Genomic DNA, 17,765 nt, shown 5'->3' with positions numbered 1-17,765 from the left:
ATTTCAAAACCGGATCGAGTCGAGTCGGCCCTAACTCGGTCCAACTCGACTCCATGCCCAGCTCTAGTTTTAACCATTGATTTGTTTTAAAACATACTTAAGGACAGTCAATGACCAAAAAACAATCAACCACTCCTGGGAATAGCGTGGGATTGCATTAATGGAGGGATTTAGACAATTGGGGTGCATGGATGAGGAAGGTAAATAGGTTTTCGTCATAGTACGATACATTGAAGCATGTAGGGTAATGGAACATTATACCGGGTGCACCTCTCGAAACCCTAATCCTCCTTATTTAAGATCCTATCCAGGAGGAAGGGAGGGAAAGAGCCCTGGACGTCCAAGCCCCCTTAAATGCCCATAGCTTGTGAGAGAGAGAGAGAGAGAGGAAGAGGTGGAGTGCCACCTCCTCATCTCCCATCCACGTGTGCAGTCCACTCCTCAAACGGCTCGGGTCAGATCTTGACCACTACCAAAGATCATAACACGGTTTCTCGCCCTCCTACACTTGTAATAGATCGGGGAGAGGCTCCTTCAATTGGGAGATCGACAATGACTATATCGAGCAATTTTTCCGCAAAAAAGTATGATCTTACGATGTATGGTTTGTGTTTTGTTTGTGAAATATGGAATGATCAAGATAGCAATCCTTAGGATTAATTAAGGATTTTAAAATGTTTATTCCATTGTGTTTCATCAAAATCCCATCAATATATAGTTGGGGTGCATGGATTGGGAGGGTGAACACATTTCCTTCATAGTAGGGTACATAAAAGACCTATAGGGTGGTGGGGTACCATAATATGGCGCACTTCTTGAAACCCCAATTCCTCATATATATAGGGAAAAGGTTCTATGCAGTCGAGCTCATGGGAACTTCCCATGAGGTCGAGCTGTGTGAGCCCCACCATGATGCATGTCAAACATCAACACCGTGCATTTGATGGGTCCCCTTTAAATTATGAGATATGCCAAAAATCAGCTGTATATGGAACTCAGGTGGGCCATACCATCTAAAATCATGTGATGACATAGCTAAAACATATAAAAGCACTTGGTGGGGCCCACCTGAAATTTGGATGTGTCTGAAACTTGGTCTGACCCCTCATCCAAGTGGGACACACATAATGGATGGGCTGGATTTGTGAACCAGTTCTCAGTGGGCCAAACAAATGATTATGAATGTTTTAATGGAGGGAAACCCCTCTCAACTTTTGTATGTGGTGTGGCCCACACAAGTCACCGATTGACTTGATTTTTAAGCCCTGGGCCCACCATGGAATGGTGCATCTGACTGATGGGGTAGATGTTCGACATGCTTCACAGTGGAGCCCACACAGCTCGACCTCATGGGAAGTTCCCATGAGCTCGAACGCATAGAACCTTTTCCCATATATAAATATATATATATATATATATATATATGAGGCAAATACAAGAGCCCTTGGACATCCAAAGTGAGAGCTAGAGGGAGAATGGAAGAGAAAAGGAAAAGGTGGGATGTCTGCACCTCCATTCTCCCACATGTGCGCACGCCCATCTGTAGGCCCACTCTTTGGACGGTTCAGGTCAGCCTTGGCTCCTACCAAAGGATCTGACATGGCTCTCCAACCTCCTAAACCTACAATAGATCAAAGAGAGACTCTACGTTGAGAGATCAACAGCGGCAAAATGGGCAAATTTTCATAACTATGCATTATGGGATATATGTTTTGTGTTACTGAAATATGGCATGATCGCGGAGGGAGATCCATTAGAGTTAAGCAAAAATCTAGATTTTGAAAACCTAAATTCTGCTACATCATGTTAAATACCAACAGGAGTTAACAAATATGCAAAAAAAAGGCAGGGGAGTATTTACAAATAATCAAAAGGCAGTGAGAATTTACAAATATGCAAAAGGTAGGGGATCTTGCATAGCAAAAAGGAAGGGGAGCATATTTGTTAACTGCTATCAGCAAGGTCTTGAAAATGGTTAAGCAATTACTGTTATGGCCATAACGACCACCATTGTTACTGTTACAACACAGACCATAATGGCTGTTACGGCTTCTTTTTTAACAACCATTATTGGCCCATAACGGGCCATTTTTTTCATAATGGCCATAACAGTCATTGCTTAACTGTTTTCAAGACCTTGCTGATAGCATACATTAACAGCACCAAACAACACAAGTGTGCTTTCTAGAACGCCTTACACAAATTGGAGGAATTAATATGTTCTACCTAGTTTTAGATCACTTGAATTTTATGCATGAAGCTAGTAAGAGTCTTGATGACCTGACAATTTATGGTATCAATCCTGCAATGCTCTGAATATATATTAAATTATTGATAGTTCCAAACAAGTAATAACAAAATAGTTATCAAACATGAGTAAATAGAGAGAGAGAGAGAGAGAGAGAGAGAGAGCATTAGAGAAAAGCAAATATCAAGTTAGAAACCTAACCATATGCTGGGGGATTGGCAATTATGGCTTCTGCTTTAAAACGGATACCAGATTCAACATCTGGGTTTTTGCATGCTGGAAGTAAAGAGTGTATGATTTCCTTTAGTTGCTTTCGCTGAATAGATATTTCAGAAGGTACTGATGGCAAGAAACCTTTATTCTTGACCATGTCTATCAACAAAATGAAAATCATTGTTAGAATGCAGAACTTGAAGAAATTTGTGCATTTGGAAATTAATCAAACTGAAAATGGAGAATCTGACCCATACTTTCCATATTCTAAATTTCCAAAGGGTTAAATGTCACAAGGTAATAGCTCTAGTTAAAAATTCGGCTATTTACTCATAAACAAAAATCCAATTCAGATGAAATATGAAAAATGTAAAAGAAATTGGGAGAGAACAGAAGCAAAATTTTCTTATATAATGAATACCATAAGCCAGCCTAGAAAGAAGATGCAAGCCAGAGATGATGCCACTGCAATTTTAAACTAAAGATTTGCACAAAGCATATTTGGAGGAAAATGCAAATGAAAGACTGATCAGAACACAAAATACAAATAAAAAAACAAATTAAGAAGAAGAAAAAAAAAAGAAGGAGAAGAATTAGCCCATTCAAACCAACCACGAGACCCCCCACCCCTGAGAGAGAGAGAGAGAGAGAGAGAGAGAGGCCTTGGCCTATTCTCATCGATCAACTTCAACTGCCACTGCCTTTAAAAACACCCTTACCGGGAACTCTATTTATAGGGGAACACCCTATTATTATATATGCGAGGAATAACTGAAATGCATAAAGAGATGATCCACCAACTCCTAAAGGCATACTATGCATAAATTGGGATTTTCTTCTCCTTAGTTTGTCGATGGCACGGATATTGACCAAGATCTTACTTTTTACCAACTAGCCATGCCAAAGCGATGACATGGAGGCTGGAGCAGACCCAAATACATCCAAACATACAGAACCAAGTCAACTCCCTCAATACAGAGCGAGTAGAATCAGTGGAACAAAATTAGTTGAGAGAGGAGCCGCCTGCAATGTTGAGCATCCCGATCCATCTATCCGTCTCCTCCGGATTTAGCATTGGCCCTCCATCGAAGTCGTTAGAGAGACTAGCTTCTCAAAGCTTTATAAGGGACAGCTTGGAATTCATAACACGTAATTCCCTACCAGTGAAAAACATCGGAGATCGTCACAACTTTTAAATTTTTTGGAAGGCCCTAAAAAATTAGATCCAGCAACTTATGTTAGATCAGGAGGAATTACAGGTCCAAACCACTTCTAGGATCACTCCAATACCATGTAAGCTAGTATAGAAAAGAGAAAATAGAATAAAAGAAGAGAAAAGGAGGAGGAAAAAGTTAAGAGGAGAAGAGAAGACTAAGGCTACACAACCCCCACTCTTTCTCCCTATATACTTAAGTAATAAAAGCAAAAATGCCAATAATACCCCCTATACAAAAAAAACAATATTCTCAACACATCCCAGGACCAGATAGGTGAGCAGTAGAACCATAGCCACAACCATTAACACACTGCTTCCAAAAACCTCTCCCGTTGATTTTTGAAAGAATATTTTGAGTTTTCTAGCACAAGTTTGCTTTAGCATGTGTTTCCCTCTCTCCCTTGAATCGATATCGAGTTTCTTAGTACATTTTGCCCTCCCTCAAATGAATATTTTGAGTTCTCTAGCATGTGTTGCCTTCCCATCCTCTTTGAGAAGTCTGCAACTCTAATTAGATCCTAGTTCTTTCAAAACTGGCATTGTAATTTGGTGAGTACTACCATACTTTTTACAATAAGATCCTATAACGACCCCCCTTAAACCATCTCTCTCGCACACATGATTGATCATCAAGAATTATAGTTTTTCATCAAAAAGGCAATCTAAAAAAAGGTGAAACAGAGCAGATCTTTCTTCTTTCAAATGAATGAAGATTTAGAGGTTTTATTCATACATATGATCTTCTCCACTCAAGGTATCAAGCCCTTCAAGGTCAATTATCTTGATAACAATGAAGAGTTGCTTTGGAGGTCACAAGAAGATATTCGATATTATGGTAAGCAATGACAGCAATGCTAGATGGTTTCAGCTTTTGTTCCATAAACAAGGTATAGGAGTTCCCTGTACAAGGTCACTGTGGGCAATAGGAAAAAAAAAAACAGGATGGAGGAATTATCCCAATGGTCGTATAAGGTGATTTGAAAAAATGCTATCTGGGCTGTGTCAGGAAAGAGTCTGTTGCAAACATGGTAGATAAAGCATTGGATTTTATAGGGGAATGAATGCAGATCTCCTTTCGGTGGGTCGGTGGGTGGGTCGTGAAGCAAATGATTTCACTAATTTCCATACAAAGGCAGTAGCGTCTAGTACTGATTTGTTGACTTATGATTATAGAAGTATGTAGTGGAAGGATCTGCTCTATTACATATTCCCTACAGTAGTGGATCTGTACTGCAGTTGCTGGGCCAGCTTGCCTGTCACTGGCTGGTTTTCTGTTTAGTCTTTGGTGTTTCAAATAAAGGTAATTTACCTTTTAAAAAAATTATCCCGATGTTATCAGCAATGTGAAAATGGGTTCTGTGAACATGTCAAGAAAACATGTAGCAAATCCAAGAGGAGGTCATGCAAAAAGAGATTGCCAAATGAGAAAGAACATGCAGGTAGGTCACATACACTCAGCAAGAACTTTTGGATCTCCACCTAATGGGTAAAACTCCAATCCAGCAGCCAACACAAATTCTTTGAAATTTGAGTGAGTTGCTAATCTGACACGATGTCCATGGTCCTGCATGTGAACATCCATGATCCATGATATCTCAGGTAGAAGAAAGGGCATAAAAATTTTAGTGACATGAACACTAATACATAGGAGTGATATTTTTCGTCACATTCAGCCAGTGAACCATCCTTCCTAAAGGATATGTAAGAATCCATGCTCCATAGATAGAAAAAATTGTGGTAATAGACAGAAAAATCAATAAGAATAGGTTGACGACCTGCAAGCGTTTGCCAATGGCAACAAATGGTTGTACATCTCCCCGAGTTCCAACAATAAGCATTGCTATTTGAAGAGGTGGTATAAATTGCATGTCACTCAAGTCCACAAGTTCTTCATCAGTGGCTTCAGTAGAAACATCTTGACGTACCAAATGAAAGCTTCCATGTTTGACACTGAGAGGAAATACAAATTCTACAGTACCGTCATCATTCACAGTAGCTATTCGCTTCAATATTTTAATCTGCAGAATACAGATATTCCAGTTACAATACCAACAGGCATGTGATGAGAAGAAATGCATACACAAAAAACAAAATCAAATATGTAAACAAGATAAAATAACAAATGCCATCATCTGTCAGATTCAAAAAAAAAAAAAAAAAAAATCATGAAATAACTTCATAAAAACCTTTCAATGGTTCAGACCTTCTTTCGTGTAGATATCTTGTCATCAAACAATTGTGCTGCTTTGTCACCACGTATATAATTCTCTCTCTGCCTCTCAGTTTTTGATCTTTTCAAATTAATCTGACTTGGTGATGACTCTGGTTTGTTGGCACTTGCTATCTCCACAGGCAGAGTATTTGCTCTAGGCAAACTCCTATCGATAAACCCTAAATAAAAAGGATTCAGAAGTGACATAGCGCATGAATTATTGTAAAACCAGACTGACTGCAAGTAACAGGTGCTAACCATTTCCAGGTAAATGTGGCTAGAAAAAACCACCAAACTTCAACAAAAAATCACTAGAAAGATTAGCAGCAGTTCTCTCTTTTTTATTTTTTTTCTTTTTTGTAAGGGCAGCCATTGGACCGGCTATGCTATATGGGCCAGTTAGAAGGCATCATCAGCAGAGATTGTGTTGCAGAGACGAGAAAATGTCAAGACAAAAGAGAAAGAAGGATCAAATTAGGAATGAGGTCAAAGCAGCCTAATAGCAGTCGTAATAAGAGACAAAATGATGGAGAGAGGATTCAGATGGATCGGTCATGTGCATCACAACAAACCTGTCTTGGAATATATGCCATAGAATCGATGTGTTACTTATAGTGCATTGTAAATTCTCTACACTAGTCTCCAAATAAATGTCATTGACCAACTATGCCATACCTTCTTGTCCACTGTAATCTCTCTAAGAGGCTAAAATTGGTTTAACACTCGGGAACCAGTCTTAAGCAACTGCCACTCCACAGCACGCGTGTTGGTGAATACAGATCGTCGAATTCGTAGGCCCCATGGTGGATGCCTGTGGTTGAAATGTCAGATTTGCAGACTTCAAATTGACAATGGAAAATGTTAGTGGTCCATTACAATGATTCAAAGTGTTAATATCATAGGTCCAATTATGGATGTGAGATATTCGGAAAAAAATCTCCAACAGGATGATCCTAACCATTCAATTGGGCCCCCTTTTTTCTTGCTAAATGTGGAGCATTGGCTGCAACAGTCCATTTGCAAAGCCATGAATTCTGCCGCGATGAACATCTGAAAGGGGATGTATACGCAACCAGACTGATGAAGCCAGCCAGAACAGTTCAGATTACTTCAAGGGGCCCAAGTTTACTTCATGTCTTAGATGAAAGAAGTAATTTCCCATGGGATGATCCTAACCATCCAACTGGTCCCATTTTTTCCCTTGTTAAACATACACAATTGGCTGCAACAGTCCACATGCATGTCGCCAATTCGATGACTAGGACTCTCTGATGGGGGAGATAATGGAGACTTTCCCCGGTGGACCTTTTGCAGTCCTGAGGCAGTGGCATCCTTAGATGTCTTCATAAGTAGTCTCCTCATGGGAGACATCTCCCCATCTCCTCTGTATAGGTAGGTATTCTGTAATGGTAACGGTAGCCGTAACAATGGCTGTAACAGGCACCATTGTTACCTTTACAATACGGGCTACAACGGCCGTTACGGCCCCCATAACGGCTGTTATGGTCTCTTTTTTTTTATAATGAAAAAAAAAAAAAAAAACCCGAAAAACATGTATCGGCCCCGTAACGGGCCGTTACAGGGCCATTGCAGCCTTTACGGGGGACATAACAGGCCGTTACGGGGGTTGTAATGGCCTTACAGGTCATTTTATCCGTAACGGCCATTACGACTTTTACGACCCCATAACGTGTAACAGTTGCCACCGTTACCTTTACGTAGGTAGGTAGGTATTCTGTAATGGTAACGGTAGCCGTAACAATGGCTGTAACGGGCACCATTGTTACCTTGACAACACGGGCTATAACGGCCGTTACGGCCCCCATAACGGCTGTTATGGTCTCTCTTTTTTTATATTGAAAAAAAAAAAACCCGAAAAACATGGCCTTTACGGGGGACGTAACAGGCCATTACGGGGGTTGTAACGGCCTTACGGGTCATTTTATCCGTAACGGCCATTACGACCTTTACAACCCCATAACGTGTAACAGTTGCCACCGTTACCTTTACGTAACAGCCTTTACGGCACACCATTTTAGGTACGTACCTAATTACATACGTAGGTGCGGCTAAAGCCTAGTTCCCTTGGACTTTAGCACGTGCACTCGCTTGTGATGTTTATCTATATAAGAAGGGCTATGGGTAGAGAGAGGTGTTCCATTGTATTCATCTTGTAGGGTATTCCTTGGTGTGGAATTCCTTGTACAAGTGGGAGAGAAGTCTTGTATTTTTGTTTCTTTTTTTTACAGTGAAGAAAAAAGCTTTGTGTTGTTGCCCCGTTGAGTAGGCATATTGTCAAACCACGTAAATCTCTATTCCTATTATCTCTTGTTTTGGTTTGGCCCTTTTGGCTTTTATTTGGCCCTTTTTCTTTGTGTTTTGGCATCGCCTACACTGATCACATGCAGACGTTTTTCCGCAATAATTGGTATTAAAGCCAAAGGTTGAGAAACCTTTTAGCACAAGATCGGTGTTGATGTTTTGTGTTTCAGATGGCTGAATCGAGTTCTACTAGATTCGATGTGCCAAAGTTAGATGGATCTTGAAGAGAAAAGTAGCTTGAAGAGATGAAAGAAGAGATATTTGAAGAGAAAAATCAATTAACATGGAAAATCTTATTCTTGCTTCAGATGATTTGGTTTTGTTCAACCTGTCCGATCAAACAACTACAAAAGGTTTGTGGGACAAATTGCAAAACTCATATAAAGGGAAATCGATGTCGAACAAGATATTTCTCCGACAGCAAACTATACAACTTAAAGATGAAGGGTCATCCTTGCAAGAACACTTTAATGGGTTTAACACCCTGATTAACAGATTGGTGACGGTCGATGTGAAAATCGACGATGAAGAAAAGGTCGCACTTTTGTTATATTCAATGCAGATTCATGAGATGGTTTGATTATGAATCTCAACAACAACCCGAATCTCACTATGGTGTCAGCCATGTCCACATTGCTTACTGAGGAGTCGTAAAAAAACGCATCGAGAATCTGCTAGTGATGCTATGATGATCAGAGGAAGATCTATCGAAAAAGGTATTGATGAGAAAGATCAGACAAGATACACGTCAAAAGGGCACAAAGTAGGTAAGTGTTGGAATTGCAGAAATGAGGGTCACTTGTGCAAAAGTTATAGACTCAAGAAAGAAGGAAAAAAAAAAAAATTTACAAACCTAATTCGCATGATCAAACATCGAATTCAATGGGTTTCCAAGGAAATCTAGTTGAGAAAGACAATTCATCCGAGGACAGAGAAGTGTTGTCTACATTGATTCTGCAAGAGAATCTGAGCCATCAATGAATCTTAGATTGAGGCACTTCGTTCCATATGACTCCACATAGAGATTATTTTTACACATATCCGTCATGTAATGGTGACACAGTTTACATAGGTGATGATAGCACGTGTAAAATTGTGGGGACTGGAGATGTTAGAATTACTATGTTTGACGGTATCACACGTACAGTTTGTCGTGTGTGGTAAGTACCAAACCTGCGGAAGAGTCTTCTGTCATTGGGAAAGTTTGATGAAGATGGCTATAAATTTTCTAGTGAAAAGAGTCGATTGAAAATTGTAAAGGGGCGATGGTGGTGGCGAAATGAGAGTTAACGAGCGGTTTATATCATTTGATTAGTGATACCTTGGTTGGTGATGCAATTGTTGTTAATGTCATGACAGACTCTATTAGAATCTAGCACAGACGGTTGGGCTACATGAGCAAGCAAAGACTATAAGTACTTGATCAAAATTTATTTCCTGGTTTAAAGTCTATTAATTTAAATTTTTATAATGATTGCCTATTTAGAAAGCTCATAAAGCTTGTTTTCCCTCATCTACTGCCAAAAGTAAGGATGTTTTAAATCTTATTAATTCTGCTACTTAGGAGGCTCATGTCGAATCTTTGAGAGGTTTGAAGTATTTTATTTCTTTTATTGACAATTTCTCTAGAAAAGTATGGGTTTACATTTTGAAAAGGAAAAGTGACACTTTCACTTATTTTACCAAATAATCAAAAGGAAAGAAAATTAAGTGTCTGAGAACTAATAATGGAGGATAATACACCTCAAAATAATTTAAAGATTTTTGCAGTAAGTGTGGCATTTAGAGGCACTACACGATCCCTAGTACTCCACAATAAAAGGGAGTTGTAGAACATATGAACCGTACACTTATGTATTGGGTTAGGAGCATGCTGAGTTCGGTTAGGTTCAAGCAATGTTTTTGAGCGAAAGTTGTTAATACAGCTTGTTATTTGATAAATCGATCTCCTATGACTGCACTTGATTGCAAGATCCTTGAAGAGGTATGGTTCGAAAAATCTATTAATTATTTGTTCCTTTGTGGTCTTGGTTGTGAAGTGGATCCGGGGAGAGATCATTGGACAATTGTGAAATGGATCCTTGATTACTTGAAGGGTACTCTGAGGCAGCTATTTGTTATAGTGGCCAAAATTTAAAGTTAGTTGGGTTTGTGTATATAGAATATACAGGAGATCGTGATAAATGAAGATCTACCACGGGTTATACATTTTCTTTGGCCAACGGTGTGGTTAATTGGATGTCAAGATTGTAGCCAATGGTGGCCTTTTCTACTACAGAAACAAAATACATATCAGCTACACGAGCATCAATGAAGCTATTTGGTTGAAAAGGTTGCTAGAAGAATTGAAATTCAAGCAAAAATTAGTAGTGATTCATTGTAACAGTTACATTTCAACTACACAAGCATGCAAGGAAGCTATTTGGTTAAAGATATTGCTAGAAGAATTGAAATTCAAGCAAAAAGTGGTAGTGATTCATTATGACATTTAGAGCGCGTTACACTTGGCTAAAAAATTTGTATTTCATACTCGAACCAAACACATCAATGTTCAGTATCACTCTGTTCGTGATATGGTGGAAAATGGTCAGATCTCATTACAGAAGATTCACACCGACAACAACATAGCAAATATGTTGACGAAGCTTATTGCAAAGGAAAAGTTTGTTTGGTGCAGGACTTCTGTTGGGCTTGTTACATAACGATTGGTGACATTTAGGCAGCTGTTGTTGGGAGTGTTTTTCACATTATTAGCAATGTTGTCAAATCGCATATGCGATCATGTGCGATCACATATGCCTATGCGCATATGCGATCGCACAATCGCATATGCGACTGCATATTTATTTTTTATTTTTTTTTGAAAAAATAATATATATATATATATATAATAGGGAAAAATTCAAAAAAATGTAAAAATATATAAGAAACTAAGGAGAACTTTTCTAAGTTAATAAATAACTAATTTTACATATTTAAAATACATTTGAGAGAGATAAAATCAATAAAACAATGAATTAAACATCAAGTCATCAACATTGAACAATATAGTTAACAAGAAGTAACCACAAAATCAACAAGCTATTTATTTATTATTGTAGAAAATCAACAAGCTATCTTCCTAGAAACTTGAAAGTGCTTGAATCTTGATCTTCCAACTTCCAAGAGTGAGGGAATGTGGGGGAGAGAGATTAAGATCACATGGAAATAGGAAATACAAGAGAGAGAGAGAGAGATTATGACCACTTGTAATTAAGAAATGTAAGAGAAAAATGGAGTAAGAGAGTTTTGGAGTGAGAAAATTGCAAATGGAGAAGATTTGGAAGCATTTTTATAGGAAAAAAAAAATTTGCAAAAAAATAAAAATAAAATTCAATGTGCCATGGCCAATATGCGATCGCATACATTGCATATGCGATCACATATTTTCGCATATGCCACATATGTGCCATGGTCGCATATGCGACTTGCATATGGAGATGCGCATATGCGATTGCATATGTGCACATGCGATCACACATGACAACACTGATTATTAGAGAAACTAGTCTTCAAGTGGAAGAATGTTATGACGGTGGAGAGCACCATCCTGGGGGTTGACGTCTCCCATTGGGAGAGTCTCTCTCTACCTTGTTTCCTTATCTCTCTCTAACTCTTCTCTCTCTGTCTTTGTGCGTGTGTCCGTGCGTCTATACGTACGGCCAGGTACGTGAGGTGAAGCATGTTTCTCTAGGGCTTTGTGACATGCTCTCTCACTTTGTATGGTCTATATAAGCAGGGACATGGGTAGAGTGAAGTGTTTCACTGTATTCAACTTCCAGGGTAGTCCTTGGTGTGGAATTCCTTGTACAAGTGTGAGAGAGGTAAGTCATGTATTTTTGTTTCTCTTATTTATAGTGAAGAAGAAAGTTGTGTTGGCATATTGCCGAACCACATAAATCACTTGTGAATTGTCTCTCGTTTTGGTTTAGCCTTTTTGGCATTTGTTTGGCACTTTTATGTGTTTTGGCCTCGCCTACACCGATCACGTGAAGGTATTTTTTTCTGCAACAGCAGGGCTACCTGTATGAACAGCTCAGTATCACAGAACATTGGGCCCCACATGCACCATCGCCCACTCAAACACAGACCCAGCTTCTTCAAATCCAAAATCATACAGTATCTCCAAAATAATTAGAACACTCGTATCATTTAACAATAACGAAAATCTACGAACCTGAAGACGAGTCTCCATAGGGGGAAAGGGCAGAACTTCCCTGGCCAAAAACCATCCCAGCAGATTCCAAGAAATATCTACCATCTACTTCAGGATCACACGCCAGTCTGCTATCTGATTCATCAACGCAGCCAACTCCCTCCTCGATTTCCACTTCCAACGCAACGGGGACATCTTCAGAAACTCCAAAAGAACTCTGCTGATTCTCCTTCGTCATCGTCGTCGAAACAAAGAATCTTCTTCCTATCGCTGAGCCTTTTCAAGATCCAAATGTACAGAACCTTACCCTGCTTTCTTCCTTCTCCATGAAGATATTCGGATTCCCGAGAGTTCCAAACCCTAGAATTCGGCTTCCGTAAGCTATTATGGGGGGAGAGAGAGAGAGAGAGAGAGAGAGAGGGGCAGGCGATTGCTTCCAAAGGATGAGAGAGATAAAGCGGCGCGGCTTTTTGTGTTCGTTTCGCCTCCGTCGCGACTCAGAGACCAGCGTGTGTCGCTGAGCACTGGGGCCACAAGTTGAATGGTCCAATGATCTGAACCGTCCATGTAGTGTGCTCGGTAAGAAAAATTGCTTAAAAATGATCTTGACCACCAATCTACCTAGATGAATTTAGAACTATGAATAGAAATATTTTAATGGCTCGCATTCGACTCAAGAATCGAAGGTTAGGATACTCAATGAAGGATGACCATGGGCAAATCGGTTATTTGTGATAGTGAAGAGAATATGGACGGTGAAAGTGGGCGACAATGGATGCACAGATCCTGAGTCGCGACAGAGGCAAAACGAACTCTGGCTTTTGCAAATGCACCGCCACCAGGGTGGTGGACAAGCTCGCGCCTTCTTTTGAAGATTTATTCGGTGTGTTGACAGAGAATGATGAATCATACACAAGCAATAAAGAAATTTTACAAGTTTCATGTATTATAACTCGATCCAAACCGTCCGAATTGTAACCAAAAAAATTTATTTGGTGGAAGATCCTAGATTTTTGGGTTATAAAATGAATTCTTTGAACGAAATAAAATAAATGATCGAAATTAAATGAATGGATGTCTACTAATTAGAGGCTATTGTTATCCGATCTGATTTTGGTTCCGTATATGTTTGTATTTGTGACCGAAATTGGACGAATATGATCGATGTGGATATCTCACGTACATGCATTATGGATAGTCAAGGGTATGATGTTTTCCTTTCTCCTATTCTTTTATGATGAAAATGAGAGAGCATATGTGCCCGACTGCTGTTCCCCTCGATTCGGTCAGGTAGGGGTGGACGCGGATTGGGTACTACCCCTGCCCGGCCCTAGGCAGGAAGGGACAGGGGCTTTGAGGTCCACCGTGATGTAAGGGTTTTATCCGACCCGTCCATCCATTTTTACATATCATTTTAGGTTAGAATATAAAATATGAGGTAGATCCAAGTCTCAATCTCAAGTAGACCACACAACATGAACTAGTGAAGATGATGACACTCACTGTTGAAATCTTCTTAGGGTTCACCGTGATGGTTATTTGCCATCCAATCTGTTAATAAGGTCAAATGGACCTAAATAAAGTTAAAAACACAAATATCATCTTGATCCAAAACTTTTGGAACTTCTGTAGCCCTCGAAATTTTTTCAACGGTGACTATTTAATCCCTTCTGTGTGGTCCATTTTAGTCTTATAACTATTTTATTTTTAGTCCTGTAATCTAAAATGATACTAAAAATTGGATGAACGGTGTGGATGAAACCCATACACATGTCTGCTCCTAGGCAAGGACACGCGGGGTACCACCAGGTTCGGGCAGGCCGTGTGTTCATGTACCTGTCGTATATCCACTCTGTCTATCCGTTTTGACAGATCGTTTTAGGGCATTGTCCCAAGATGCAAGAGATCCAACCCGTTGATAAAGTCACACAAGCCCTTGATGAAGAGAAAATACAAATATCTGCTTAATTTAAAACTTTCGTGGCCCATAAAAAGTTTTAATGGTCAGACAGCACTATTTCCTGTGCCGTGGTCTACTTAAGATTTGGATCTTCTTCATTTTTAGGCTTGTGTCCAAAATGAGCTGAAAATATGAACAGACGGCATGGATATACAACAAATACATCATGGCCCACGATCACGGCCTGACCGAACTCGGTGCTACCCGAACTGACCGAATTCGCTCCCTCTAGAAGCGAAGAGGAGCATCAGATGCGATTACCGACAAAAGGATACTATCCTTGGGTCATTTCATACTTTATAGGTGGGGAGATGGTTCGATGATCTAGACCTTTGATATGATGACCCAAGGCTGGCTTACCATGTACGTAAGATCTCTCAGGTCGAAAGATCACATCCATCCATTTTTGTTGTATGTATCTTCTTAAACATCTATTTGCAGGACACTAATGGCAGTATTACGATTGTATCACCCAGAAGAATACTTTATATCTACGTCCACATCCACAGGAAGGGCCACCGTATCAACGGTCCTGATCACTGAACCATGGGTCCTACTTGTAGAAACTATGGAACCGAGAATTCTACACTGTTATTTACCACAGCAACGGTGCTATTAGCCGCTGCTACCGTACACGTGGCGCTCACATCAAATACCAACCACCCAAAAAGTATAACCCTCTTTAAATATCCCACTATGAGATTGAATAGAAAATTTAGACCTCTGATTAAGTGAAATACGTTTTCTTAATTTGGGCCGCTTATTACTTTCGATTTCTACCGTCCATTAAATGTAGATAATCTGGCAAGTTACAACTATAACTCAAGAGTAATCTCTAGCTTATGAGCCATCTGAGTTGGGTCCCACTATTTGATCGGTTCGGATTTGAGGCATATGCCACGTTTAAAGTAGAGTGGCGGGCCCCTGTGGTGCACCTCACTCTATCGTTACCGTTAAAATGGTGTCATATGTGCAAGGTTGGCGGTTGGTCGCGATTCGGTCTCAGTTTGGTCACCCTCGTAACTGCAGTACGAGGATTTCGTGTGACCCCGGGCATAGAGATATTCCTGTGCCCGGGGATGTCTAGGGCCCACTAGATGTCCGTGACAAATCCATTCCGTCAGTCCGTTTTGCAAGGCTAAAATAGGACAGGATTCTAAAAGTAAGGCAAATTCAATACCTAAGCGAACCATACAACACGAAAAGGGGGATGTTAAGGGCTGCGGGAACAGATGTTTTGCATGAGGTTGATAGGTGTGCTATCAATTTATCCCGGCCATAATGACTTTATCAACTATTGTAGTACTATTATTTTTATGTATAGAAGTTAAGATAACGCATTTAAATCTATTAAAGATGGTAGAAAGATTGGCATCATCTCTACGAGAACGGAGAACCAAACCAAAACAGGCATATCTTACATATCGGAATGAATTACTCAACGTACCTATATGATTTTGGAGTAGGATGAGCTACTTTAGCCAACCAACCCCGCTATGTCGGGTTACCCATGCCGAATTTGCAAGATTTCATCATATCGATGGCTGAATTCCATATTTAGTTCTGTTTTTACTATAAACAGTAAGTTTTAGTTTGACTATAACTCTTCATCCACTGGGCTTTAGGAGTTGTGTCCAACATGAAAAGTGCTTAGAATAGTTTGGAGAATAACATGGTTAAGTCACATATGACACTTACTATAAAAGTAAATTTACTATTTATAGTAAGTTACGAATTTTATGGAGTTTTAGTTATAGTTTGTTTTAGGTTACTCTATTATTTCTTGGTATCCCTATTTAAAGGGTTGTGAACTCGTTTATTTCAATTGATCAATTAAATTTCAAATTTATTAGAATTTATTTCTGTTTTTTTGTTTTCTTTCCTCTTGGATTCAAGATGGATTGAAGAAGTTTCTGTAAGGAGTCCAGAGAAGCTTCGTAGATTCGAAGTAATTATCCTTGAGGAAGATGGTGATCGACTTCATCACTTTCATCCCTTCGTCAATTTCTATCAAAGCGAGAATTCCCCTCGAGCCGATGGCAAACAACGAAGGTATGAGCCAAAATCCTGTAGACGATGATATAAGGATTCGTTATCTTTCGGAAAGAATGGAAGCTTTCAACTGAGATAGTCAGTTAACCATGCAATGGCTGCAAGCAACCATCAACCGTATTGCGATTGCAAGGTGAATCTGAGAGCTTATATTAAAAAAATATTAAAAGCATGAATTTTATGCTCAAGAATCACCAAAGCAAATGATGGATCCTAGGAGACCAAGATTGAAGAATTCACAAGCCAAAGATCTAAGGAAATCAAGTGAGGAATGAATAAAATCGAATATTTGAGAGTGAATTTGCATGATTCTCGACTAGGTTAAGCCCTCCTTCGACCAGTTTAAGCTCTACCTCGACTAGTCGAAGAAACTTCGGCTCGAACTCTAACAACATTATCTTTTAAATTTGCATGATTCTCGACCAGTCGAAGATGACCTTCGACTCGCCTAAGGTTATGCGGATTTTGTACGGACTACGTAAATTTGTGGTGGTTTTCAGTTTTTTCCAACTTAGTATGAAAGTTGGAGTTCCCCAACTATAAATAAGAGTTCCTAGGATGCTCCAAAGGAGTTTTTAGGGTTTAAGGAGTGAAACAAAAGCATGGAGAGCCACCACCAAGAGTCTTTCTTCTTCCTAAGTTGTTTTTCATGTTTTTCTTAAGAGATTTTAGTTTACTCATGTCTATGGTTAGCTAACCTCTTAGCTGGGGCTAAGAGGTGAAGCTTGTAGCGTGATTGGGATGTTTGTTTGCTTTACTTTGATCCATATTTTTATTTAACCTTATGAATTCTAGTTCTTATTTAAGGAATATTTTTAGTTTTTAATGATTTGTTGTGTCAAATTACAATAGATCTGCTACTTTGAATATCTTCTTTTCCTTATTTGAGATTGTGAAATTAGCAAGTCCCGTTATTCACCATCATCCCTTGGGTATGGTTGGGTGATGGAATCCTTCATAATCTTTATAATTCTCCTATGATTGGTTGTAGGATTGGTATATCCTGTTGTTTGTCATTGTCTCTTGGGCATGATTGGGTGATGGAATTACTTCCAATCCCTCACAACTCTCATCTGTTAAGACTAGGTTCATAAGAAGTTCAGAGATCTGACCATCTCTTCTTTCTCTAACTGGATAAGATAAGACTTTGATTCCAGTTGGATCTCTTGAATCATGTGAGGTGGCCTCCCAATAGCTACAAGTAGATCCTTGGCACCCTAGTTCCCACATTTAAATTCATAAGTTTCAATTACAAATTCACAATTACTCTTTCAAATATTTCAGATTTAGTTTTACATCTTCTTCTAGTTCTACTCCTAGTTACGTTCAAAAATGTACGAGATTAAT

At 39.3% G+C, this 17,765-nt stretch overlaps 1 protein-coding gene across 4 annotated transcripts in view; it reads right to left on the bottom strand.

The window, feature by feature from the left end:
- Nucleotides 1-12,845, bottom strand: part of LOC131245689 (sterol 3-beta-glucosyltransferase UGT80A2-like) — a 32,190-nt gene extending 19,345 nt beyond the window's left edge. Inside the window, exons 1-6 of one of the 4 annotated variants that reach the window (XM_058245301.1) lie at nt 12,428-12,845; nt 5,881-6,068; nt 5,453-5,695; nt 5,130-5,241; nt 2,450-2,620; nt 1,511-1,621 (exon numbers count right to left, since the gene is read on the bottom strand). In XM_058245301.1, the coding sequence (XP_058101284.1) occupies nt 1,511-1,621; nt 2,450-2,620; nt 5,130-5,241; nt 5,453-5,695; nt 5,881-6,068; nt 12,428-12,644 (1,042 nt within the window). In that variant the 5' untranslated portion in view covers nt 12,645-12,845. The remainder of the gene's footprint in view (nt 1-1,510; nt 1,622-2,449; nt 2,621-5,129; nt 5,242-5,452; nt 5,696-5,880; nt 6,069-12,427) is intronic. The other 3 variants (XM_058245299.1, XM_058245300.1, XM_058245302.1) reach the window with 3 other exon arrangements.
- Nucleotides 12,846-17,765: the final 4,920 nt, after the last annotated feature.

The sequence above is a fragment of the Magnolia sinica genome, chromosome 5, assembly GCF_029962835.1.
Source record: "Magnolia sinica isolate HGM2019 chromosome 5, MsV1, whole genome shotgun sequence".
Classification (NCBI taxonomy): domain Eukaryota; kingdom Viridiplantae; phylum Streptophyta; class Magnoliopsida; order Magnoliales; family Magnoliaceae; genus Magnolia; species Magnolia sinica.
The sequence above is the reverse complement of the archived record's forward strand: the minus strand, read 5'-3'. Positions and strand labels throughout refer to the sequence as shown.